The sequence below is a fragment of the Dromaius novaehollandiae genome, chromosome 19 (genome assembly GCF_036370855.1).
Source record: "Dromaius novaehollandiae isolate bDroNov1 chromosome 19, bDroNov1.hap1, whole genome shotgun sequence".
In the NCBI taxonomy this organism is placed as follows: Eukaryota; Metazoa; Chordata; class Aves; order Casuariiformes; family Dromaiidae; genus Dromaius; species Dromaius novaehollandiae.
The window spans coordinates 6681077-6708829 of record NC_088116.1 but is presented as its reverse complement, the minus strand read 5'-3'; the positions used below and the strand labels follow the sequence as shown (position 1 = coordinate 6708829).

The following is a 27753-nucleotide window of genomic DNA, read 5'->3' as shown; positions in this document are numbered from 1 at the left end:
GCCCCGGGGCTCCCCTTTGCAACACCCCGGCCCCCCCTTTTTGCACCACGTTTGCAGGCCCCGCACTGCTGCACCCGAAACAAAGGAGGCAGAAGCGTAAAGCTCAGTCTAGTATTTTATTAGATTTCGTTTCCAATATGCCTGTATTGGAAGATTAGGAGACAAAAAAGGCACAAACTCACATTAAAGAAACAACGAGATAATCTAACCCATTCTACAAAGTGTGTGTCGCCAAAGGAAAGAGCACGATGAACTGATCGGAACGTGGCGGGGAGGCCCAGCGGGGATGAACCCAGAGACGGGCGGGGGCAAGTGGCCCCGCCGGCGAACCGGCCCGACATGGGTCGTGGGCCCCCACGGCACAGTACTCATGTCCCAGCGGTACCGCGGCGCTCGGAGCCGCCTGGCGCCAATCGGAGAGAGGGTCACGGCACAACCATCGCCCTAGAGCAGACCAACAGCCCAGCGGTAACCCCTCCGGGAGCCAGCAGGGTTTGGGGCTCTTGCAAAGCCAATGAAAGAGCCGCAGCGCCGGGGCGCTGCACCATCTTCGCTACGCTCGTTAGCGGGAACCAAGCCTCGAGACTGAAAGGCCGTTACGGGATTCGTCTATCCCAAGGCTGAGGGATGCTTTCACTTTGGATTGAATCAGGAGGAAAGAAAGCAAGGAGGAGGATTTAAAAAAAAAAAAAAAAAAGTTCAGGATGGAGTTGCTGCATTTTTTCCCCGTTTTTTCCACTAATCAGGAAAGCTTTACGTAAAAGCTCTTACTCTGAAAACAGCGGATCAGCAAAGGATTGCACGGTGGAATGTTACAATCTGCTTCCACAGCGATTAGTGTCATCAGATAGAAAGCCTCTTGGATAACACAAATTTAAAGAACAAATGTGCTATGTATTCTCAAGTTGTCCTCAAGTGTAAGAATCCCTCAAAACGTAACCGACAAACACAAACAGAAGTCAGTGCATAAATTCTTAGTTAAAAATATTTTAAACTGAAAGAACTATTAAGTGGGGCCTACACTCCTAAAATACTTCTTGAACACCTACAGAAGATGCCATGAAACAACATCCTGGTCCCAAATAGCCTTGCAGATTAAGATTTAGTATCTTCACCTATTTTACAGTAAGTTTGTTTTACTTCTGCCTGGTGAGTTTGCTAAAAATCCCTCATCCCCCCCACCCCGCAAAACTGTCTGAGGTCACTGAGAAGAGCCTGCCAGAGTTACTGGTACAATTCAGAGCTTATTGCACTTAGACATGAGTAAGGCAAAATAACAAACTAAAAAAAGGGATAAACTGCCCCCTTCCCAGTAACCAAAAGCCATCCTCTCCCTCCAGACCATGAATCATCTTCCCTCGCACTGAAAACAATTCAGACCCCAGCACATATTTGTTCAGCATGGCATGGGATCATTTCAGGATTTCCTGCTTGCAGGAAAGGGCTGAAGGAGTCAGATGTATTAATAAGTGCCAAAAAGACTCCTTGAAAGTGCAGATACACCCGTGTCTGTGTTTGGCATTCAGTATTTCCCATTAGTGCTGCCAAATACAGAAGTGGAAAATAAAGTGATGCCTATTGGGGGGGAGTCAAAGATTGGGCCTGATGCATAAGCAAAGAAATTGGGGTTTTCTCATACATATTTAATAAAGCACTGGTTTTCTGATTCTGTTCTGCTTATTTGATTGTCTACAGCTGGTATCAACATAAGGATAGTTACAGAAAGTATTACAGTTCATTAAATACCAAGAGCTGTTTTCATTATTCAACAGTATCCTTTGCAACTTATAAGAACTGACAGGTATCCTACAAAACAACTGCAGCTCTTTGTAAGTTACTATTCTATAGAAGGAAACAACATGTTTCAAGTCAGTCTTGCAATGGGAAGAATATTATTGCTGAGCAGAACCACCGACCCAGGCACCTAAGTGTGATCAGATACCGAGACTTTACTTATACACGAGCTTTGCTGCACTCTAATTTGTCCAGGGAGAATCACATTATTAGTAGTCAAAATAATTTTAGTTTTGTAAGTTATTCTAAGTCTTACTAAAGAAAGAACCAGGAAGTTGTAAACATCTGTCAAGCAAGTTTTCACAATGATTTCATAAGACTGACACACGAAGCTAAAAGACAACATGGCTACATGAGCCAAAGGGACCATGTATCGCTAAACTGAAACTCAACAGTTGTGTGCTGAAGGACCTAGCATGGGGGTGCCGAACACAGCTTCTGCTCAGTCTTTAACTCACATGTGCTAAGACAGAATAAAATAATGCTGTGCAGAAGCCACATATCAGCATATATCTATCACAGACCAAGAACTGTATCTGGCTACTCCTGATAACATATTCAGATTATATGCCATTAAATTTGTTACCTTGGGAGCAAGGTCAGAGCACAGAATTTTGTGGAATAGTTTTGCACTCTAAAATATTGACAGTTTCCCTCTCCAAACAGACTTTCAAAGAATGGTGAAGGGCTGGGCAGGAACAAAGGTGGCAGTTTATCCCAGTCGAAAAAAAAATCTAAGTCACCACATCACAAGACTATTTTAGCTAAAAATGACACTTGGAAATCAAACAGGGCCACATGGAAATTGGTCTGAACAGAATGAAAAAAAAAAAGGAGGGAGGAGTCATAAATACAGCGATCTCTAAGTCACACGCCTCCAAGGAGCTACCTCCTTCATATACGTGCTAACATTGGAGTGCTTAGTACCAGACGGTCTATTTGCTCACAATATTAAAGGGCATCTAGAATTAGCTAAGGGAGATTTAAAATCGCCTGCCGATTGGATATAGAAAGGCTTGATCCAGAGATGGTCCATCAGTCAAGAGTGTGGATTCCCCAGGCCTTCCTGATGACTGTCTTGCAAACTAAAATAGAGAGACAACAGGAAAACATTTCAGAACCACTTTGGAAGTGTGGCAGAAGTGTCAGATTGAACCCTCATAAAGCAAATGTTTAGACACACTGCCTCCAGTGCAGTGACAATACACCACCGCATCACATTTCAGAGCAGAATTTCCCCTAATCCAGAGCAGAATTTCCAGCAGAGCCTAAGACTGACAAACATGAATTGCAACTTAACCTAACAATTCCAGAGGCCACAGTACAATTATGAGAAGACCACCAACTCACTTCTCTTAAGAACCAGAATAAATGAAGAGGAAACTAAATAGGTTTAGGTTTCATTAAAAGATTAAAATGTATGTAGTTGATTTCAGAAGGTGGTAAGACTCCCCCTCCCTGTTTCTCTCTTACCACCAAATAACCAGTAAATAATAGAGCACACACAGAGACAAACAGTCAGTCCTTGATAAAGCTGTGGCTAGGCGCTACCCCATTCTTTCCAAGGATAGCCAGGACTGTGTTTTATTGCCCTAGAAATGTTGTGGGTAGTAACTTGGACTTCTCATCTCTGTGTAAACGAGCAATCTTTTCTTTCTTGTCCTCTACTTACTTCCCCAGTACTATACCACATTTAAAAAGAAAAAAAAACACAAAAAAACACAAAAAGCCCAACAACTCTGCCTGCCCCTGCCCCCTCCCACCAAACCCGAAACTGATTATATGATTTAACAGAACATGGTTTAACATTCTCAGCACTGCTTATGTCATCACCAAGCACGCTGTCTAGAATATAGCCTAGGGGGTTAGTCAGCAAGGGCAAATTCATATATGCTCTCCAGTAGGACAGTCCCTCCTCCCCCAAGCTCGCATACTCATAATGAAATACATGAAATAAGTTAAAAGCCTTAAAATTGTCCTCTCCTCCTCCTTCCCCTCTGATGTGTAAGCATTGACCCAGGCTTTGGTCCATTCATAAATACTGTTAACAAACAATATGCCAGAAACACATCCCAAATGATAGTATTTGCAGGCCCAACTTATTCTTTCTGGATTTCCAAAAGTTTCTCCATAAGTCATGGAAAGTGACACATGCGTTATAATGAAATAAGAATAGCACTAAAGTGTACAAAATGTTCTAACACATTTTACTTCAACTTTTCACTCAAACATTGCTTTAGAATAATTCTGAAACAAGACAGTAAATTCACTCATCGACCTACCAGTGAAACAGGTTTATTATCAATTAATACTACAGTTTGACTGCCAGAAGCTACAAACAGGATCCTTTGTCCCAAACGTATTTGTCTTAAACAGAGCAATGAGTTTTGTCAAATTTTCAGTACCTACAGTGCACAAGGAAGAAGTCACGTTAGTCATCTGCAGCCGTCATTCCTTTCACTGGATCTTTTTCTCTCATCTGAAAGAGGAAACATATGTCAAGTACCGATTCTCACATGATGTTATTTCAAACTCTACTGGTGCGGAACATGTTAAACAACCCTTCTTTATGTAAGGCCTTGTTTATATCTGAGCGCTGCAAACCAGTTTTTGTGAATATGCATATCCAGGCACCATTTTCCGTTAAGCTGCAGGTCTTTCAGCAATCTGCAACCATCAGTCAAAGAGCAGAATGCACATGAAACTGTAATCAAATATCTTGAAGCACCAGGTGGAGGTGGGGGCAAAACACCCCCAAATCACAGAACAATTAACTCCTTAACAGCAAATTCAACTTTCTCATAGTAAGAAGTCTGTCACGTACCTTCGCTATGTGCTTATAATACTTAGAGCTAAAAATGGTTTTAGTAAACTGATTTTTGGAAACTAAGTAGGACAATAATGACCATCCAGCTTTACGTAAAAGTTAAAGAAGATATTAAGTGATAGATGAATCATTAACACTCATACTCTACACTACCTATGGGTCAAGATATTTATTGACTCAAAAACAAATGCAAGAAGTCCATAATGATGAGGAGGAGATGCCAGAGCACCTAAGTCAGAGCCAGTCATTCAAACCACAAGCAGCATGACCTAAATAGCAGGAGGACAATACACAATATGCTGTGACAATGGAGCAGTCTTTCCTCTCTTCAATGTACTGGATAGAAACATTTTCTTACACAACCCACACCTGCCCTGCTTTTCCACTGACCTCATCCAGTTGTCTCTTGGTCTCCTCCTCCATCCTACGAATGTCCTCCATAGTCAGATCAACCCACTTATCAAGCCAGCAAAAGAGCTGCCGATGGAAGTTTGTGAAGAGACGCTTTTCTTGCTGAAAAGATGAAGAGGAAACAGTAAACTTGCTGAGAAAGCAATTAACATGAATCTAACTAGACCATAACAATTCTCAGAGATCGGTACACTGAAGAACCAGCTCCCCGACCTACTTTTCTATAGAACTACTACAATTGGAAACTGAAACTAGCTCATTTTTATTATTTTAAAAGAACATCTAGAGCCTTGAATCCCTAAAGAAACATTTTTTCCAAGCCTAAACAGCAGCTTGCACATTGAAAGAATTAGTGAATGCTTTAGTAATTTCCTTTGACTTGACACTATTGTTCTGATCGAATAAAGTGTTCCAGGCTTGGTTTACTTAAAGCATGACAATTGGACTGAAGGAGCACAGAAAAAGAGGATCAGAATAAAAGTATTTTTAAAATAGTCCTTGGCTTGCTAAACACTGGAGGCCAGCAAATGTAAAGGAATGAAATGCACCTACCTTGCTTTTCTCTTTTGCAGTGATTTGAAACAAGTCTAAACTTGTTTTCCAGAGCTGAAAATCTTTCAGCAGAGGTAACTGATGTGCACCAGCTATTCCAAGTTAGAGGCAATTTATTTCCATTTTATAGGAGATAAGTTAGGCAAGATTAGACAAAGGTATGCAGTTGGTCTTGGCAAGTTCTCAATAGCGAAGGGCACTTCAATTCTACCAATTATGATTTTGCATCTGATAACTTGGTCTCACAAAAAACCACTCAACTACTTTGAAGTAAACGTGCAGCTGAAGAGACACCCAAACAGAAAGGGATTCAAGACACTGCTTTGTTCAGGGCTTTTGTTATAGGTGCTTGAAATCTTGCAGCATGGTCATTCCTCCTTAGGGTTCTCTTCTGAGAATTAGATCACCATACCTATGCTTTTGCAGAAGCAGCACTGTAGTTTATCAATATCAACTACTGAGGAGTCTTTAGAATCTGAAGTTATAGGCAAATTAGGAACATGACATTGCTTAGAATATTGCATGTTCTGATTCCCAAGTCTAGTACCCTACTGCAGCTCATGGGTTATGAACTCATCCACAGAAAAAAGCTCTTTCCAGGATACTAATTTTTCACCTTTTAATTTAATGAATTTTCCCCTCAATCTTTTTTTTTTCCCCCTCCTTGTTTAAACACAGTTTTTCTCCAGCAGACGACTGGGAAAGGAAAACATGACTACTGCTATAAGACTTGCCAGAAAGATCCTCAGATAATTAAAATCAAATACTGGAAGCTGTTGCTACCTCCCCACAAAAACATCTTGCCTCCAGTCAAAATATCTCTAGTATATAGGCATCATCTCACCACTCAAAAAATCAAATGCTGAATGACCACAATTCTCAGACTGATCAATTAAACAAACTAAAACAAAGATGTTCTACCTTAATGCCTTAGACTGAAAACTGCAAAAATTCAATAGCCAACTCACAGAAACGTCAGCCCGACCTACCTTGAGATTAGCAGCAAACTGAACACAACTTTAATCAACTGCTGTATGTAAGGCAGAGGCCTTGACTATACTGCCTGAAATGATACGATTGGCTTTCAAGTTAGTATCTTCCAAGCAGAGCACAACATTACAACAAGCTGAGGTGCTAAAGCAGATGGGAGATGAGTAATGCCTTATTCCGTCATCTTTGCCCGAAGAGCTCACTTACCTTCTGTATAAAGTTCTCAACTTTGTTTTGCAGACCCCACCACTTGAACTTGACCGTTACCAGTTTGTAAGCACACATGTATGGACAATCTGTCTGCTTCCCCAGTTCCTTCTGCAAAGATATAAAGATATTCACATCAGGACTCAGGTCAAACTTTTCCAGGCAAGTAGCTCCTTCTGTCAGTATCATGAGATCTTTCTACCGTTCCTCGCAATCATCGTTCATCCTTACGCCTTCAATATGTGTCATCAGCAAGTTTTGTCACCTGTTTGCTCACACTCTTTTCCAGGGAATTTATAAGCATGATGCAAACAGTTTGTAGTCACCTCCACTGGTGGCCTTCCCTGCATTTTGAGAATGGACCATTTCTTCCTATCTTCTGTTCTCCATTTTTCCTCCATTAAATCTATCTCTTTCAGGATCTTCACCCTTATGCCATGGCTACTTAAAAGTCTTTTGCAAGGTCCTTAACCAGAAGATTTTGGAAATCCATGTAGATTTTATCAGCTGAGTCATCCACATGATCATCAAGCCTTTCAAGAACTCCACAAGGTTTGAAAGGCACGATTTCCTACATCCTTTTACAGAAGCCATACCCACTTTTCCCAAGCAGATCACATTAATCCCAGATGTTCATTAATTCCATCCCCTATTACAGCTCCAACGAGGTTTGCCTGCTAGAAATCAGACTTGCATACCTGCAGCTCCACAGATCCCACCCAGAGCCCTTTTAAAGAAGAGTATCACATTTGCCCATCTAGAGTCTTCAGATATCAAAGGTTTAAGTGAAAGGTCACACACTGCTGCTCGTAACTCGGCTATTTCATCACTGAATTCTCTTGGGTGAGCTCTTGGGCTGAACACCAGACAGTTCTGGCAGTTTCTTAGAACTCCTTCTATCTATTTGTATCAAACTCTTCCAGTTTCTTTAATATCAGAACAGATCACCTGCTGAGTTCTACATTTCCTTCTACAGAAACAAATCCAATGTCTTGCATGCATGTATGGCTAATGGGGCTTGGGACCACAGACATACTTCAGTCACACAAACTGATACGGTTCCTGAAATCACGCAATGCACACCTTCCAGTTGGGACCCAGAGGTCCACGTCCAGTCTTGACAGATTTAAATTTTGCTGGATCTTCTTCTGCCTTGTAATCCTGTTGGATGGACACACAAGATTAAAACACAAGTTATCCCAATGTTACCCAGCTGCCCACTGTCACACAGGAGGTATTTTTCTGGTGGGCAGAAACCTCTAATTCCCTTCTGAAGAGTTACTGTTTTCACTCAGACTTCAACATTAGTTCAGGCATTGTTCAAAGGAACATATTTCACCCCCCTGTGCTGTATCCTAGACCTATGTGGAGAAGTGGTAACAAACTGATGTGACTTCTGTAAGGAATCCTTTGGGATAACACTATCAGAAGATCTGTAAACTCCCAGAACAGGTTTTCTGTAACCACCTATTCTTCAGGGGCTAAACACAGCTGCTGGTGAACATATCTATGCTCTCTGGAGCAGGGGCATCAGGTATTTTTCACAGCGCTGTATCAGTATGATGCTCACATACTGCATGCTGCAAGACAAGTATAGTCAAACTCACAATACCACCAAAAATAAAGAGGCATTAATTATGCCCCTTTATTGCATGGCAAATACAACTTGTAGCATCTTCTTCCTCCACATTAGATTAAGACCAGGGTGTGTAGTCTAGTCCTACCCCCATTTCAATTAAGATGAAAGCAGACTCACATCATTATCAGATTGGTGTCAGAAGTGATCAATCAGTGGCATCTCCAGGTGAGTTCAGCTTGCTCTTTCAGAGCATTTAATTCAGAATAGTCGGTATTTGCAGATACATCTTACTACCTGCCTAATCTGTCAGAAATGAGATGCTACTCACATTTTACAAATTCATCTTTATTGGAAAGAAAAGCCAAAATAAGTACTATTACTGTTTTAATAGCAAGGCTGAGTTTGAGAACACGTAAATTAGGCAACTTCAAACTATATCAGAAATACCAAGTGGGGGAACTCAAACATGCCACTTTTCGGTAGGGTTTTTCTTTCTCAGTATAGAAATATCCCTTAGTTTCTTACAGAAACTGCAGTGCTTCTTAGAACAAAATATTAGCTACACAAGTACAAGATAAAAGTGCGCAGTCATAGCTCAGTTTCAGAAGAGATGCCGTTTAAAACTCTGCATGGAAAAGGCAGTGGCATTTCTTGTTATTCAAGTGCTATAATCAGCTGCAGTGCTATAAAGCCACATATATACACTGTCTACATGCACTTTAAGGCTAAGCAACACATTTTACAATCTTGATAAAGCTGTTAGAACAGCTCTCCCTCCATCTGGCTTCAACCATTTTAAGGAGCAAGGAAAGTGGGAGAAAGGCATTCCTTCTTGTCCTCCTATCTGTGACCACTCCCAAGGACGCAGTTTGTGTATTACCCATTTTTAGCACAACGCTTCCCACACCAGGGAGCTCTTACCCACCTACCATACCTTGGGAAGTACTTGACTCCGATCAGCAATGTCTATATAAATAGCTTCTACATTCTTCCATACATCTGGCTCCAGTTTATGAACCTGCAGTGAAAACGCAAGATGAATGTAACCGATTCAGCTACAGAACACTCCTATTCTGCGATAATAAAAAAACAGATGGAGATGCAGACACCCACTACTCCCCTTCCACATACAGAGAGGACATATCATAGTAAAGCACAGTGTGAAATCTTCTAAAGAAGCAAAGGTGCTCAAGCAGCACAAGCGTTTCGGGGACAATTTTATTCAGCATATATGAGGAGGCAATGGAAGGAATTTTTACCAGGCAGAGTCTCTGCCTTGTTAGCAAAATAAGCATTTTGAATCCTGGAACACTGAGATTAAAGACACAGTTTTGCACAGCAGTTCTCTAAACTAGCAAGGAAAGCAGTTTTGTGGCATTAAAGAGAGAGACAAAATATGTGACAGAAGTACTTACATTCTCTTGCATTCCAAGATCTGATTTATGCCAGGTTTCAATTTTGATCAGGAAATCATCCTTCATATACTCATTCTGTCATCGAAATAAAGCTTCCTGTTATTCTTTGGAAATAACATTTGTCTTCTTATTAGCTAGATAAGCAGCAGGAAGGTCAACTCAAAGCTGACCATTATAACTTGATTAGGGTTTGAGGGAACTTCATTTATATCTGTAAACACAGGGTTGCTTTCAGAAAAGTTATTTGATCACTAAGTGCACAAGATCAAATAAACCATGAGCTGTTCACTGAAAAAACTTAAGTTCCATTGTTTTAGTGAAATGTGTGAGGAGGAGAGCCTAAAGAAGAAAGTCTGCCACTATTCAGAAGGGGTAACATAAGGTAAATATGCAGAAATTGGCTTTTCAAGGAGAATATTCATCTAGCGCTTCATACATGTTTGGAAGCAACTCTTCAAATGAAAAACAGTATCAAACTGATGTGTTGATAGCTTTTGCACTGGAAAGAGGAGGGAGAAGAAGCATAGTTCTGCCAAGTAAGCAAGAAAACTGTCCATTTCCAGTTATTACTGTGGGTAAAAGAAGGATTCCAAAGGTAACCCTATGCTCCCTCAAGGTAGTAGAAACAAAAGCACAAGCCAGTAAAACACTCAGCATGTAAAAAGGAAATATCAAATTCAGAAGGCAGATTACTCAGAGGGACATAATGATATGAACTTTCTTTTAATCTGTTTATCTGGGCAATGGTGCATTCCAACATGTGTAAACATGTGTGCTGCAGTAAAAGATCTCTGTCCCTCGTTATAAGGTGTTTGTGGAGGTGCTACAGCTGATAAGGGACTTGGAGCTCAATCTATGTGATCTTACAACAGCAAAAGCTACAATGCCCTTAGCTCATGCTAGAGCTGCCTATACCCAGAATGCTTTATTTCAGACATTACACATGCTTCCACAGATCATCAGTAAAAACAATACTTACTGTAATAACTGGTCCAAGAAATCGACACATGAAAAGAAAGAGATATGGTACTTTAGTGAAAAAAGAAGGTATAGCAACCATCACCCTCCTCCCACTATCAGCAAAACAGGGACAATTTCAGCTTCCCAGGGAGCTGCTGATATTACCAAAGAAAGAAACTCTAGAAGTCCGTTAAAAATAGCTAACTTCACCCCATTCTCCTCTGGAAATTCTCAGAACTGGAGAAACCCAGAGGAGCAGCAATTAATTATGTACTGCCACTTCTGCTCTCTGGACTCCAGCCAGCTGGATGAGAAGATGGAATAAGTTTGTTCAGCTGGCAGCATTTTACCAATCCTTTCTCAGCTTGCAGATAAGAAACCTCTCCATAGTTCTGAAGCAAACACATGCTGGATTTCAGGCCAGTGAAGACCTCATCACTCCTGCATGCAGTAACCAGACCCTCTGCATCTCTGCTGCTCATGGTAACTAAACTCCCTGGATAGTAAGGCTCAATTATTCAACACAGAAAAGCAATTAAAGATCCTATAACAGTCGGCATCACTTCTACCTGAGCCTTCAGAGTACGTTAGTAATTCTCGTCTAAGAATAAGGATGTCTGTGGAGCTAGAACAAACCAGCAAAGTTTAACCCTAAAATTTAACAGGAGGGTGTCACAAAGGAACAATTTCTTTTTAAAGGTATTATTAAAATTTGTGAACTTCCAACCCAACATCCTGTGGACAGAACCATCCCTAACACCTATCATGCAAAACCAACTGCTTTAATTGCCTGCTGCTGAGCCTCAGACTAGTCTAAACCCCTAACAGTTTGAAAATTACTTTTTACAGAGACCTAATTATTTAGACTGACATGGGTTTGCGGGGGAAAGGGAGGAGAGCGGAAGCAAGCAGAGCCTAGGCTACTTTTTTTAAAAGGCTGAATTCCATCTCAAAGAACATTCCATTCTTTTCTGCAAGAAGGAGTTTCTTTCCTTCTAGTCCACATGAAATACTGGGTAAGCCAGCAATAATTATAAACTAGAGCCCTCCCACCCTCCCATGACAAAGTGCTTTTCCATGACTATGCACCATAATAGCAGCTGCCTTAAAACAGGTTTGTTCACCTTCCTATGGGGAAGATTCTTCAATTGTACAGGGAACAAACTAATCTCTTTAGAAATGTCCATTAAAAGTTAGATGCTCAGCTTGTTATAAATTGGGGCCTGAACCTGAGGTGTTACAGCAGCAACTCCTACACATTTCAGCTACAGCTTTAACTTCTCAATTTCTTGACATTTGGCCACAGGCATCTCATGCTGACACCCAGAAGAGTGGAACACACAACAAATTGCTTTTTTGAAAGCATTTAAATGACATTAATATCCACGTCAGACTGCAAAAGAAAAGAGCTAAGAATGCTGTTCTCCTTGGCACCAGACCATGGTTATAACTATCAGGCAATCCTCACTTCATTTTTACTGTAGAAGTTGTAAATGCATACAAGCAACAACCTCATTTACAATTCATACTCTCTAACGAACAAAGCAAGGCTTCCACTTGAAGTACATAAAACAACATACTATAGCATAAGTGTGTGTAATTGCAGCCAGTTTCAAGCTAGGCATTTCAGTTCCCTCTACTGGCAGTACTTCTTTGATAATGGCGTATATAATATGCATATTAAAGTAATAATTTAGCTTTTCAGAGGAGACATGAAAATGTAAAGGTGATCGCTATATCCTGTACATTAATAAAATGCTGTGCTGCACAACTAAAAAGACTGTTTTATCCAAACTTAAAAGGCTCTGCGTAATAGCTGTTGTGCAAGAAAGCACACTAATATCACCTAAATATAGGAAGACACTGGCAGGAGTACCATTAACTCCTGCACAGTTGAACCAGGTTTAGTTTTTACCGCACCCCCTGCTTCTAATTTTCAACACCAGTAAGAGGGCTGAAAGCTATGCCAGCTACTGCAAGCCACTGTGGTATTTTGTGTTGCACAGGAAGATTCATGTGAGGCCATCAAAGTCTTTTCACTTACGACCTAAATACCTGAACTTGTCTCAATGCAAAATGATAATCCAGCAAGGCAACCTACCACATACATGAGTTTTTCCCTCCTGCCCAGTACTAGCAAGTGAAGGTTTCAGCAACATTTCTGAGCACTTCTTGATTCATGTCAGGCTGGCAGATTCTGTAAACAGATTTGTCAGCCTCCGCATAAAAACTGCCTTCTGCTCCAACCCCCACAACAATACAGTTTCTATCTCATATTAAATTAGGTTTATTACAGTTGAGGATTTTATTTCATTATGCCATTTCTAACATACCAAAATCTGAAGTTTTATTGATTGCACCAGAAAGTCTACTTGATTTTGATATTGCATTTTTTCCACTTAAGTGGAATTTTAGGAGTGTGTAATTGAAGAGTAAGCAGCTAAAAGTGAGAAGACTCCATGCCTTTGTTCCAGACATTAGCAGAGAGGAAAAAAGGAGGAGGAAGATATTGCTAGGCATTGTCTAACAAAATCTAATGGAGTCAGCTTAGATCTCTTTCCACAATCCAAGGAATTAGAGAAAGGATTGTTTGTGTCTCAACCAGTTGAGTGTTCCTAGCATGAAAACAAACAAGATACTACTGCCCAATTGATATGCAACTGATACTCAAAAAGAAAACTACATAAAAGTGAGAAAGCTAGGTTGTAAATAAGTTCTGGTTTCAACATCTTGAGTGATTAATGACACATTAAAAACTTATTCTTTAGTTGATGACGGCAGTAGCTGAACTCTGCACGTTTGAAATATCCATGCCACTACCATTAACACATGCAGTTTCATATACTTAAGTAATATTATCCTCCCTCACTGCAAAGCTTTTCCCTCCTTTTAAAACACTCCATTTAAAGTTATCTCAAGTAAATTCTGTTGAAAATTTAGCTTTTCTATATTGAGTTTCAAAAACAGTTGGAATTTTTAAGTTTATAGTTCCCATAGCAATTGTGCTTCTGCCAAATAGCAAAAAATGTATCCTTCAAAGATACAAACAGCATAAAAGGCAGCCAAAAATACTGCACAGGTTTGGAGGTAAAGTCAAAGCTGCAGTTCCTACAGCAACAAAGACCAGAAAAACAGTGGTGGTGAAACACTGAGGCCGATAACCTCAGTGAAGAAACAGATGTTAAACAATTCCTTACAGCAGCAGAAAATGAGTTTGACATTATTTCATCACTCTGCACAGCCTTCAGAGCCTCAGTCCAGAGTTTACAAGTGGATTCACTTCACACTTGTTGGCTGAGATTTTGATATTTGCGTCAAGCCACCATTTCCCATCACCCCAGAAGCCACAGCAGCATTATCTGTTCAAGCTTCACTAACTTTGGATCCCACAACTGAGTAAATATCAATCACATAACACTGCTATTCCCTTCAAACTACACTAAGTAAGAAGCAACCAATATCTTCCCTATTTCCCTCCTGCTTCTTCAGAATTTCTTCACCAAACTATGCTGCACTTGAGTACCTAAGGGCATCCCTCATATATTAATTTTATTAGCACTGCATATATCTTTCTTCAGCAGGATTGACATCCTCTTTTCCAGTCCCCACCAACTGCACATAAGCTGTTACTCATTAGCAGCATATCAGACAAGGAAATTTCTTTCAACTCCACCGCACTAGATTTTGCTTTTTCTGAGCCACAAGAAGGGCATAGAGAATAGAAATGTAAGATAAGAGTTGAAACATCTTCCCGTCTGCTTGCCTCCTTCCCTCTCCCCTCCTACTTCCCAAAAGAGAGACCAAAAAGCCAGCAATCCACAGCCCTTCCCCACACACTCACCAGTTCTGCAGTAGGGATAGGCATTCCATGCTTTTTCGTGTATATTCAGAGCTCCTTCTGGGGCCAGCATTCTCACAAATGTTGGCACTTTGCTGCAAAATTTGGGAAAAGGAAGAAAGGCGTAAGTATCAATGAGAACTGCATGTAGCAAGGGCTATGGCCTAGGCACTCTGAGAAAGACAGAACAGCATCTGAAATGTAGTGATACAAACATGTTGATGGTATTGGAGGAGTTCCTCCCAACACCACCAAAACTACCATTTCCAGAGACTGTTGAATGTGGACAGGCTCAGCTAAGCCTTCTTTGTATAATTATAAATGGGAAAAGAAAAAAGAAAAAGAAATATATAGGAGAACACAGGTTGAAATCTAGGAGGCATTTTGCTTTATAGTGAAATTCAAGTATCGAAATATTGTGAAACAGAATTATATTTGCTTTGAAAAGAGCTCAGAGCCAGATTTTCTTGGGGCAACAACTACACTGAGGGGGGCAGATGGGCATTCCAGTGATGCTCACTTCAAGCTGTACTGTCCACCAGCTGCTGTCGTTCTTGTCTCATCTCCATGTCTTTCAGACCTTTCATAATCTGTGATTTACACAGTTGCTGCAATCCCATTCCATCTTTCTCCAGCTCTGCTTGCCTTTTAACCCTGTCTGCCTCTGGAAATGGGATGCTTCACGTACCTCTGTAAGTGGTAGATCTTGTGTGTGTACTGCCCACGCTCTCCATCTCTTTCGTAAGGTTCATTCACCAGGACCTCCACTCCTTCACCTCCACCAGTTTCATTTTTACTAGCTTCTGCCACAGAATACAGCTGTCCCACTTGATACTAAAGAAGTTAAAGAAACATTACTGTGATAGCTGTAATTTAGCAGAAGTTATAATTTTACCAAAAGAAGCCAAGGGTAAATTTGTTATCTGGGGGAGAAGATGGGAAAATGACATCCACTTCTGTGTCCAGATAAGCAGCTCATTTAATTTCATTTTGACATAGAAAGCTTGAGTGATAGGAGGAAAGCACAGCCAACAGCATAGCTATTTTTAACCCTTAGATCTCAAGTTCAAAACCAAGACAAATTCAGGAGAAAGTAAAAAAAGATGAAAGGATTGTTAGGATGACATTTAGAGAGAATCCAGGAGACCTCAGCTGTGCAGCAGCAAAATTCCTTGTTATTCACTCTTTTTGGCACACAGATGGCCCAGTTGTTCAGGTCAAACGCACTGCCAGTCCTAAATTAATAAGCATACAGTACTTTATGCAGAAGAATCCCAAAGAGTTTCACAAGAAGTTTTTTGATAAACTGGGGGGAGAGGGGCACACAGGAAGAAACAAAGGAGGGAGGAAGGAGATAGAGGGTACTTACACCACCTAATTTAAGCGGTCTGAGAAACACATCTGTTTGATGGGCAAAGTTTAGAAGCCCAGTGCAGTCAGAGATGAACATCTCCACAAAGCAGTTCTAAACAACTAAGGCAGAATCTTGTAGATAAGAGAGTATTTGCACTAGTAGGCTTTTCAATTAAATGCTGTTACCTCTAGTGGCCGAATGCAGTGAAACTACCTGTCTTAGTCTTTATGATGTATGCTAACACGCTTAAACCTCTCTTGCCAAAATTAATACTATAGTCATATTAGGCCATTTCACTGAACTTCCATTTTCCTTCTGAATCTAGTTCAAACTCTGCTCTCTCAGGTCCCTTCCCAACCGAGCCCTTCTTCCTTCAGCTGTCTTTACCCAACTCCAAATGATGTTTTACTTCCCCATATCTAAATCCATTCTTAAAACTTTAGTTAAATGAAATAACCAAATAAACTATCATCTCAGAGGGCCAGTTGGCCCATGCTGTCCCCCCATCCCTATGATTTTTCCTACCCTCTGACTGAAAAGAATTATTTATAGTCCAAACCTAAGCTTATCCAACTAACCCATTTTCGTTTGACTTTGGGCAGACTGCCATACCATATCTCCTCTTAGCCACAAGCATTAAACCACTAACAGGGAAAGCACAGCATTTCAGCATACAGTAAAATTCTTACCTTTAAGATCATTTTTCAGTCTCTTGCAGAGACTCACTTAGCAGCATTAACCCCCAGGAATCACCCACATTACTGCATGCCATACAATCTCTTTCATAAGAAGCTTCTCCCAAATATTTCACAGGTAAAAGCAGAGCAAAATCAAGTATATGGGCAAAAGAGAACATTCTTCTCTGCAGAAGATGTAAAGACGAATACACTCTTGCCTCTGGAAGCGAAAAAGTGGATGCAGAACTTGACAGAAACATGATCAAATGAAGAAAATTAATGCAGGCCTCTTTCAAGCAAAGTTAGAGAACCAGAAGAGCTTTGAGGACGAAGTTAAAGCACTAGGTCAAGAGGAAGTGTTCAAAGCATGGCACAGTACAATAGTTTTCTGAAGTGAAAGTGACGAAAACAAAAACTGCTGCTGAAGGCAATACAGAGAAAGGCTGTTTGAAAAGCCTGACAAGGTAATCCGGAAAGTGTCAGGCATCAGAAGTGCAATGACTAAAATAATAAATAAAACCAAAGAAACCCCCCAAAACATAACTCAAACTACAAAGCAATGGAATATTGCTTAGGCCTTCTTCCCTTTCACCAGCACAGGACTGTGCATCAAAATCAGGAATAGGGAGCACTCAGCACTCCCTACACTGAAATTCAGACTGGTAAAGCGGAGCTGGCAACCCAGAAATACAAGACTCTGCTGGCACACCTCCAGCAATGAAGGAAGATTTCTAGAGTAGTCAAATTTTGTTGTCAGAGCATCCAAAATAAAAACAGAACCCAAGTTCTATGGTGTTTTATACCATCTGGTGCTAACAATGGCCATATTTTCAAGAAAACATTTATTGACATTGAGAGCATAGATGGTATGCCAAAGGTGCAAGGCTAGATGTCCTGGCCTCACGCTAGGGCAGGGCTAAGGCCATACCAGAGGGATTTAAACAAGTGCTCTGTACAGTCACAGGTTCACCACAGAGCCACATTAAGTCTGACTACCCATTAGACTACCCCTGCAGAAAAGCACCCACCCAGTAAAAGCAATCTACAGTAAAAGTAACCCATAGACGACCTCCTAGTGAAGAGCAGCAGCCCTGCTGGATCACTCCAGAAGGTACTGGCCCAGGTTATACAAGCAGCATTCGTGTAGCTGGACAGTTCCTGCCCTGTCGCCAGCAGATTGGGTTTCAGACTGGATTTTAGGCTGCAATACAACTCTCTGCCTCCTGACATTTCGTATACTCCATTGCTTTCCTCGTGACTACCTACAGATGACCCATACAAAACAGAATACTCATCTCCCTCCAGAAGAGCAAAACATGGAGCTGTGAAATCTTTGAAGCAGGTTGATCTAATAGAGTAAAAGCCACACACGTGCACTCGTACAGAAAAGCACACATCATGAGTTTGGCAACTACAGCATTAGAGGAGGGGACTGAATGGTTTGATGGCTGTGCAGCAAGTTGCGGGACAGGCCTCCAGAGGTACAAACTAATTCCTCTTAGTAACAACCTCTCGTTCATTCCTTTTCCCTTTTAAATACGTGGGTCAAAGTTCAGACACTAAGAGGATAAGCCCTTTGGTTTGGCATCTTCACCATTTAATCTTCCCTGTTATTTCTGATCCTTTAATCGCGTTGATAAAGAGGAAAAGGCCCAAATAAAACTGTCCCAATGAACAGATCTCATAGCGTCTGCCTGTGAAAGTTAACAGAAAAACAGATTCTGTGCCCATGAAGCCTAGAGCAGGCAGACCTATCCTTGCAGCCCTGAGAGCTCCTGAAAACGTCTCTTCTGCAGGCAGCTACCCCTCTCAACTGCCACAACACCTTTTATACAGCAGACAGCCTACCTTTACTACACAAAATTTCATTCAGAAGGCCTCATTTCAGTATAGCCATCTTCAAGAACAGTTATTTTCCTGAAAGCAGCTTTGAACACAATTAATAAATAAGCGTCCTTTGTGTTTGGCAAGCTCCTTCCCATGTGAGAGGAACAAAGAGGCAGCACAGAATGCGTACACACAGCTCTAATCCATACCAGCATTTCAAAGTGGCAGCTGGTGAGACACCCACACAGCAGCTCAAGTCCATGCTCTCAAAGGTGACACTGTGCAACGTGATATAGTCAGAGACTGCAAGAGTAAAGGTTAGTACACCTAAGGTACACCAAGTTGGGTTTTTTTGTTGTTCCTTGCAGTGCAAGGATGTATAAAAGTGCAGGAGTGCAGCTTGCAGCATGCCCTAAGTAGGACCACATTTTGGCAGAGTTTCTCTGTAGAAGGCAGTCTGCTCCAGTCTAACTCCTACATCCCAGCCTTCAAGTTTTAGTCATCACTACAGCTTCTCCTCCACTGTTTTGTTCTCATCTCAGCAGTTACTTGGCTAAGCTATTCAGTGTTGAGCTCTTTACACATTAAGTCACATCTCCCCACTACCTTCCCGATCATTTGTTGCCTCTTGAATTTCTTACTACTGATTAAGCTCCATTTGTTAGGGGTGAAGAGACTGAACACAGAGTCCCTGGCATATCATACAATGACATGGAAGATTTCCCTCAGCCCTACTACAACGCTTCAAAGACACAATTTAATCTCATTCTATACTTTATACGTTGGCACCAGACTTTTAGCAACAAATTGCCTGCTTAAGATGCTTAAGATTTCGGGTCGTTCAAGCAAAATTTCCTCATGTAAAGTTAAATTAGAAGCCCCCCCCCCTACGTCACAGATTATTAATAAGCAGCTACATGGTCAAGAGCTACTATCAGTCTCCACAGCCCTATTTACAGTTTTGTCTATGAAGGAATCACTGAAAGCAACCAAGTTTTAACAGCTGTTCTGTAGTACAGACAAGCATAGACTAGTGGTGGAGTGATGCACAGATGGGTCAGCATTCCTCCACACAGGAAGGAGGATGAAGCAACGCATAAACCAAAGGCAGCAGTCATCCTTCCGCTCAATACTGAGGCACAACAACCCCTCCTCTTTAGCATACCTTTAAAGCTACCAAATACATAAGTACACATGCAAAGCCAGGTGAAGGCAAGAACCCCTCCTGCTTAGGGAACTGTATCCTGAAATGTAGCCCATGTATCATATGAGAACCAACAACCCTTGACAAGGGACATCATTCAAGAGATGCTGTGATGATATGCAGGTTTGGGGAGGAATTAAGTTTGATCAGGTGGGTAGTCTTCCCATATAAGTGCATTCTTAAGGTGTTTTCTCTAGTGATGTTTATTTGCTCTTCACTTTATAGACTTTTCAGTAGGTTACTCAACTCTTTGGAACTCCCTGGATCCAGAGTAAAGAAATACACCTTCTTAAACAGACGACTGCAGGGCATCCTCCAACAAGGAAGTTGCTAGAAAGCAAGAGATTTATGTATTGCCTGAAACCTCAAATTTCCACACAGGCAGCCTACGCACAAGGCTCAAAACACGCCTGGCACCGAACAGCCAGTCAGGGAGGGAAAAGAGCGTAGCAAGGGACTCGCTTTAACTGGATGAAAGTTAATCCTAGTATCAGAGAACTTAGAAAACCCCTGTGCTGGGTTCCATCCAGTCTAACCGCCTCAAAGAAACAATCTGTACACTGATGCTTTGACTTTCTCCTAACACAGCTTGATACTTCGAGGCATCTCGCTGTGAGGTAGGGCTTCTGCTATTCAGGCTAAGGTCTTCCCTTAGGTGCTTCTTCTTAGGTGCTTTGGAGCACCCTAACATGTAGTCATAGCTTTTGCAAACACTTCCCCTGCCACTTGCAAGTTTGCATCTTTTACTTACTTGCTAAGGCTTATGCTGTCAGTTCTTTCTTTGTCAAGAACTTCCTCACACAGGTAGCACTCAGGCAGAATAAAAGATCTAAGCATACCTACTCTAATACTTCAGTCAGACTTCAGTTAGAACTGCGTGAAACAGTTTCATGCAGAAAGCATAAAAGCTACAGAAAAGGAGTAAGCAACAGCCTTTTGGCATTAACAGCTCTCGTTCCTGCACCAGTATAGTACAGAGGCCTAAAATCACCATCTGAAAAGAGGCCTAAGCCTGCCGTCAGCATGTGATGCATGTCACAACTGGCTGATCCACAGGAACGAGGAACTCAACGCTTAGGCATTGTTTTTCTTTTACTAGCCAGCCTCATGGCTGCAGGCGTATACCGCACCAAGTTCCAAAGTGCTGCCACGATCCACCTTACCATTGCCCATGCCACAGTAGCTGCTATACTCAGGGGAAAGAAAAATGAACAAGAGTCCTGTCCTCACAGCTCCTTCTAAGAGTTAGAACAAGCCCTTGACCAGAGCTCTCAAACTGAAGGCTTACAGTCAAGGACCACAACCAAAAATACATCCAGAAGAGGCAAGCTACCAAAGCAGTGCTATAGACTCGGTCATTCCAATTTCTCAACTACCTTCCTAGTATGAACACAGGCAATTAGAAAAACATTTACATGGTCAGATTCTCTGCAGAAGGTGTTCAGTGCAGAAGGGAAGACTGTTAAGAAAGAGGGAGGAAAGAAAGGTAAGATGCAACCCCCAGGGGATACAGCAAGGCATCAGCTACAAACTCTGCACAGCTACTCCATGGCCAGCTGAGCAATCAAAATCACTATCTCCACTACAAACTTCTTCACCTAAACAACAAGAAAGTTTTCTTTCAAGACCTGTCTTCTCTAGCTCTTGCCAAAAAGTCCTAGGAAGTACCTACATAATCTTTGCTTTCCTATACCAGCTTCATAAATCAAAAGAAATTGTTTTAAACTCTTAGACAAAAAGTAACAAAAGAACTGTAAGAAAACACAATAAAGGGTAAATTTAAATTTGTATTAAAGTGTCCTCTTCATGTTCAAAAATAAAAAAAGAAAAAAGAACAATAGTATTAATCAGAAGGAAACTGCATTTTAGAACAGTCTGAAAAGTCGAGATTTGTCATCGACACATCTGAAAGCACTTTACAGGAGTGTGTCAGTATCCTGAGGCTTACAGAAATTAAATTATTTGGCCAAACTGACCGCGACTGAATGAGAGTACACAGGGTTCCTGAAGACAGCTATATCCTTCTTTTGCATTTTCCAGTTTTTGTTCAAACGAATTGCTTTGATCGTAAGTTTATTTACGGTCCGAAAAGAAGGAAGCAACAAGAAAAGGACTTACCTCCTCCACAGACACAGGCAGGATAACACGACTGAAAGAGAATACAGAAACAGAACAGAAAGTTAACCAACACCCCTGTAATTGCAAAACTTAAATGACACATTCCTCACAGCAACAGCTACGCAGCTTTCCTTTCCCCTCAATCTCCTTTCCATGTAGTGCAAGCATCCCTAGCACTTGCTCTTCAGTCCCAAAACTATTTGTTTAATAGCCTCAAAGAGAATCTATGCGTGATATAGCTTAACTGCAATCTTAAACTATAATATTATCGTAGAACCTTATTGGTAACATCTTCCCAGGCTATGAACATACACAGTATCAAGATAGTTGCATGTTCTTTCTCAATATATTCTCCTCAATCTCCTCTTATTTCTTGACGAGTTGTTGTAGAGTGCTGCTATGTACTTCAGCAGATTTGTAGTGATCTGTGATAGCCACACACCATAGCAATATGTATTTATATGTCCTATCCGGTCGGAAGCAACTCTAAATAGAGGAGCTATACACAACTGAGAAAGAAGGAGTTGCCATTTCTATACATGAGTCACTAGTTTCACATTGTGGTTTCCTTACTGCCTTCTAGATTCAGCTGATTGGACTATAGAGCAAAAACTGCCAGAAGTCATACTGAGACTTAGTTTTATTCTTGTCCTTCCAAAAATTTAAGAAGTGATAAAGATGCAGGCTTGTTAAGGCCTTTAAAAACATTACCTATGTTCCCAAAACTAAATATGTGTTCTACCTCTCCTTTCAGCAAGGGTGATGTTAAATCAGGGAACCAAAGCAAGATACAGATATGAAATGGATACAGCTACTGTGGATGCAAGCCCCAAAAGCTCAGTGTGCTTATGCTTTTTGAGGGGAGAAAAGACCTTTCATAGTTCAGCAGTAGTAATTACCTAGACTGGCATGAAGAACCATATTAAAAACACTAAGGACTTCAATAATCCTGTGAAGTGAGAGACAGTACTTACAGATCACAGATCAATTCTTTCTATTAAGGGAGGTTTGTAAGAATTGTTTTAAAGATGTACAAAGCTTGACAGAAATATTCCCAAAACAGTCCCATCAAAATGGGGGGGGGGGGGGGGGGGGGACACACAAACCCAAACTGTGTTCAGAAAGTTTTTGGTGACCAAGAAACTACAGACAAGTCAGTATGACTTCTATAGCAAGGAAGTATAATGAACTGCTAGACACATGAATAAACGTGATACATGGAAACAGTCAAGGTGGCTCTCTGAAAAACAAACTCACACCTCAGAGAGAGATCTAACACAGAAAAGGATGATCTGTTTATACAGTATATTTAGACTTTGAAGAATTTCACTAAAAAGTCTCAAAGAAATGAAGATAATAGGGGATGAGAGGAAAGTCATCTTTATTAAGGATTAACAATCAGTTAAAACAAATAACGATGGTGAAAATTTTTTTCCTACACTAGAGGAATGTTATCAGCAAGACACCACAAGGACAAACTGTAAGAGAGGCAAAAGTTTACAGATTATGCAAGATTACTTATGACAGCAAAGTTTTATGTTGGCTGCAAAATACTGCAGGAAAAACTACTGAGAACTGCAGATGAAGTTCGGTGTCAGCAAAGCAGAATAATGCACTACAGGCACTCAGTTTCCCCAAAAACATGGGGGTAATGAGCCCCAAATGTAGCTGTCATCAGCAAACATCTTGGTGTCCATACGGAAAAGCATCTGGAAACATCAGTTCAGTAGCAGTTCAAAAATAAATACAACATCAGAAATTAGAGCACAGAATATAAACAAAAAACATAGATAACAGTTATGCCATTGTATAATCTCTTGTGCATCAATGTCTTGAATACCCCATACAGTTGTGGTCACTCCATCTCAAAGAGGATGCAGAACAGTTAGAAATGGGTAGCAAACTGATCAGAGGCAAGAAAGCGCTTCTTTGTGAGAAGAAAATAGTTAGACCGGGCTCTTCAGCTTGGAACAAAAGACAGCTAAAGGGTTAAGATATGGTAGCACTTTAGAGTCATGAATGATGTGAAAGAGTGAATGGGGAAAAGAACAATGATTATTTCTTACAACAGAACAACTGTTGGGGCATAATAAAAATCATTAGGCAGCAGATAAAAAACAAGTCAAGAGTACTTCTTTACACCATGCATAATTAAGTTATGGGATTCCTTGCCAAGCACAAGAAGCATAAGCAATTTTAAAAAGGGATTTGATCAATTCATGGAAGTCTATATGCCACTTACTGGAAAGATACACTGAAGATCATTCTATTTACTATTTATATATTGTTTCCTAAAAAATCTGCTAGAAGGCAAGGTGGAAAAGGACCTTTGGTCCAATTCAGTGCAGTATTCCTTACATACGGGAGAACAAAAATGGAAAAATGGTTTACCAGAGGCAGACTATGCCATCAAACGTGACATCAGGTTAGTTAACTGGTCCAGGATAAAACTGCAGTAAGAACCAAATAGGGATAGAATGACAAGTAAAGATGCAAGACAAAGTATCAGGGAAGAAACAGTGGCTTTGGAATTGAGTGCAAGTATTTTCTTTAGAAAACGGCATACAAGGATTGATTTAAGCTAATGAAATTCTGATTAAGAAAGTAGAAGGCAACAGATCTAAATATTATCATGCAGTTGGGTTTTCACAGAAACAGAAAGAAGCGAAATAGTTTACAATCCATTTAGCCTAGCAAACAAAGAATGTGGAGGTTGACTAGTATTTATAGGTAGTCAAGTGATAAGGAAGGAAGAGAGAAAACAACTTAAGAGGGTAGAGAGGAAAAGTCTCTCAGGACTAGTAATGGGAATGAAGACTCAACTTTGGGACATAATTTCTTATCTAACCAAGTTCTATGATGTGGTTGCCTGCCATATCAAAGGCCCCAAAATACTGAAGAACACTTAAGATACCTCCTAGATTAAAATCTGCCTCAACCGACAGCAAAGGGAAGTAGAGCTGCAGAGGAGGTCAGTGTCATTATCCTCACTTCACAGGAAAGGGAAGTGAGTCTCTATACTCAGATTCTTCTCAAGGTCTCCCAGTGCAGTTTAAATCAAAACAGGCTTATCCGTAGCAAGGATAGGTAGAAAGGAAAGATTATTCTGAAAGACTGATAGGGCATCAAATGAAAGCATTAAACAAAAGCTATTGCTGCAAAACCATCAGTGGGAAAAGCTTCAGAGAAAAGACAGATCATACACACTGTCTGTCAATGAAAGACTTGACATAGGGCTTTTGTCATACTGCTCTGTTTCTGTAATGTCCCCTAAAATACCAATGCAAGAGATAATACCTGTTTGGTTTACTAGGGAGGATGTAACAAGGGGTCACAGAGATGGAAGAATAATCTCCTCACATGACATGCACCCTATTTATACTTTTACTACTTACACTAGATAGGCAGCAAGGTACCTGCATGCACTGTTGAGGCACCCACAACCAGTGAAGCAGTAATAGTGAATGTCTCACTATCCAAGTCACACCAAAACAAATAGTTTCTAAATGCCTTAACAACTGCTTCCTAGAACAGGAGATTTAGTCAAAAAACAGTCTCAAGTAGCAATGTAAAACTGGCAATTTTTACATACAACATTGAGGAAGATTTATACAAGAACCAATACAATGACACAACTCAGAATACGCAACTGCTAGAACTAGCTGGAATCCCAAGAAATCAAAAGTAAAAGCAATTCTTTGACTGATCTTGCAACTTTGACTGCCCTCAGAGCCACATATCCTTTAACAGACACAAGGGGGGGGCAACAGGGCTAATGACAAAGCGAGAGGTTTGTTGGGCCTTCTGAAAATGGAAATGGAAGCCAGTAAAAAGAAACAAATGTAATAATTTTTGTCTTCTGCCCATTAGTCTTCATGTTTATTCTTTATATTTTATTTCTGGAACAGGCAGCGTGAAAGATCAGTTAGATTAGCTGCTGTGATGAGAATACCAAGTAAAATGATTTTTGGAAATCATCCTCATAAGAAGGAACTTTGAATTTTCAGACTTCAGAAAGTATGCAAAGTTAATGATGTTCCCACCTTTATGAGAGGTGCTGTAGGTAGTAGAACTCATTGGCAAGTGAGCTTTACTGCAGTACTAGGCAAGACTGAAACTGTAATTAGAATCATGAAACAGATAGCTGAACTTGAATAGAAATAAAACAGCTGCCATAAGAGAAAAAGTACATCTACCAACTATAATCATAGAAAAATATAAACAAAATAGAGGTTACAGAAGAACAAGTTTGGTAGCTTTTCATGCATCTAAAACTGAGCATTTATCCTGTGTTTGTCTGTTACACAGCTTAGCAGTCCAGAAGGTAAGGGTGTCTCTATGTTACAAAGACCAGCTCTGCTGCTGCTGTTAAATTCTACACCCCCACTGCTGGATAAAAATAGCAAGGGTTTAAGGATCGGAGGGCGGGGGGGGGGAAGTTACTCATGATGAAAGGTAGCTACCGGGACCAGTGCAACCCTCAGCAGAGTTCCAATGTTTAGATCCATGCCATGCCCTGTGATCTGGCAAAGTAACTGCCAACAGGAGGACACTGTCACTTAGGTAAATGCGCTTGAAGAAAAGATCTGAAAACCTACTTTATCACTGAGATCACAGCTATCTTCCATCAGGAAAAGAAAAAAAAGAAAAAAGAAAAAAGAAAAAAGAAAAAAGAAAAAAGAAAAAAGAAAAAAGAAAAAAGAAAAAAGAAAAAAGAAAAAAGAAAAAAGAAAAAAGACCTCTTCTGTCAATCAAAAGAAGTTTAAAAGGACAGAATGTACTTAATAAAACAAACCGTAAACTGAATCTTTAAGTTAAGCTTAGGAATGCAAGAAGGAAATACGAGCAGTAAGTATGTGCAGCTCAAAGACATCTAGCCAAAGTGCACCAGTCCAAAAGAGCATACGACATTGAAGTGGATGAAGGAACCAAATGAAAGACCGCATAAAGCGATGTGACTAATAGTTACACACGCGCTTGGGACAGTTCGTCTGGCCCCTGCTTTCTTCCTCTTCTTCCCCATCATGGGGCACAACAACCACAGGAGACCCGGAGGCAGCGAAGAACTAAAAGGAGAGGCTTCCGCACGAGAAAAAATTATGGAGCTATTTTACATCTGTCACATTTGTTCCTCTTTCATTTTCTAGGTAGAAATTAAATAGCTGGGGGGGGGTGGGTAAAAAGCTGGCTTGTCATTAGGCTCCCTTACATCGCTGCCTCCCGACCCCGTGGAAACCACCTTAAAAAAAGAAAAAAAAAAAAAAAAAACCCCAACCACGGTAAAAGCCAGCGGCTCTCAGCCGGCGTCCTGGGCCGGGAGGCCGGCCCTCGCCGCGCGGACCTAGGCAAGGCCCTCGGCGGCACCGGCCACCCCGGGAGCACCCGAAACCCCCCGGTGCGGAGCCACCCGGTGCCCGGGAGGGGGGCAGCACCTCCGCAAGCGGCTCCGCCGGGCCCCGGGGGGCAGCCGGGAGGCCGGGGCTCGCCGGGCGCCAGGCGGAGAGCGCCGCGGGGCGCCCCAACCTCGCCGCCGCCGTGACCTTCACTGCCGCCCCCGCGGGCCTCCCGCAGCCCCCCCCTCCGCGGGCCGGGCACGGCCGGGCCGCCCCCGCGCCAGGCCCGCGAGGAGGACGGCGGGGTGCCCGGGGCACGGCGGGCAGGGCTGGGAAAGGGGAGGGAGGCTCTCGCCGCACTCACTATTCCTTGATGAGCACCATGGCGGCGCCGCCGCGGCCCCCGCGCGCCTCCCGCCCGCGCCGGCCCCGCTGAAGGTGACAGGCGCCTCCGGGCCGCTCCGCTGGACCCGCACCGCGCCGGCACGGGGGGGCAGCGGGCGGCGGGGGCGGGGCGGGGCGTTTCTGCGGCAACCGCTGCGTCACGGCGCCACGCAGGCGTCCTTACCTCAGCAGCACGCGGGCGGCCGTTGGCCGCTGCTTAGCGGGGCGGGGGGGGGGGGCGCGAGCCTTTCCCGCCCTCCGCGCGCGCGCTCTCCTCGCGCCC

At 41.8% G+C, this 27753-nt stretch overlaps 1 protein-coding gene across 1 annotated transcript; it reads right to left on the bottom strand.

The window, feature by feature from the left end:
• Positions 1-97: 97 nt before the first annotated feature.
• On the bottom strand, positions 98-27623 carry PITPNA (phosphatidylinositol transfer protein alpha). Its single transcript, XM_064523318.1, has 12 exons — positions 27451-27623; positions 21754-21784; positions 15262-15407; positions 14577-14668; positions 10755-10762; positions 9776-9850; positions 9295-9378; positions 7865-7942; positions 6782-6892; positions 5012-5134; positions 4204-4273; positions 98-2879 (listed from the first exon to the last, which is right to left on the bottom strand). The coding sequence occupies exons 1-11, from the start codon at positions 27468-27470 to the stop codon at positions 4226-4228; spliced, it is 816 nt and encodes a 271-aa protein (XP_064379388.1). The 5' UTR covers positions 27471-27623; the 3' UTR covers positions 98-2879; positions 4204-4225.
• Between the last annotated feature and the right edge of the window lie 130 nt (positions 27624-27753).

What these genes read in the sequence shown, in the direction of transcription:
- PITPNA (XM_064523318.1), bottom strand. Translation starts at nt 27,470, where the DNA reads ATGGTGCTCATCAAGGAATA. An exon ending in ATGGTGCTCATCAAGGAATA is followed by an intron (nt 21,785 to 27,450) that starts GTGAGTGCGGCG and finishes ATTCTCTTTCAG; the next exon opens with TCGTGTTATCCTGCCTGTGT. An exon ending in TTGAGAACTTTATACAGAAG is followed by an intron (nt 5,135 to 6,781) that starts GTAAGTGAGCTC and finishes TCATCTTTTCAG; the next exon opens with CAAGAAAAGCGTCTCTTCAC.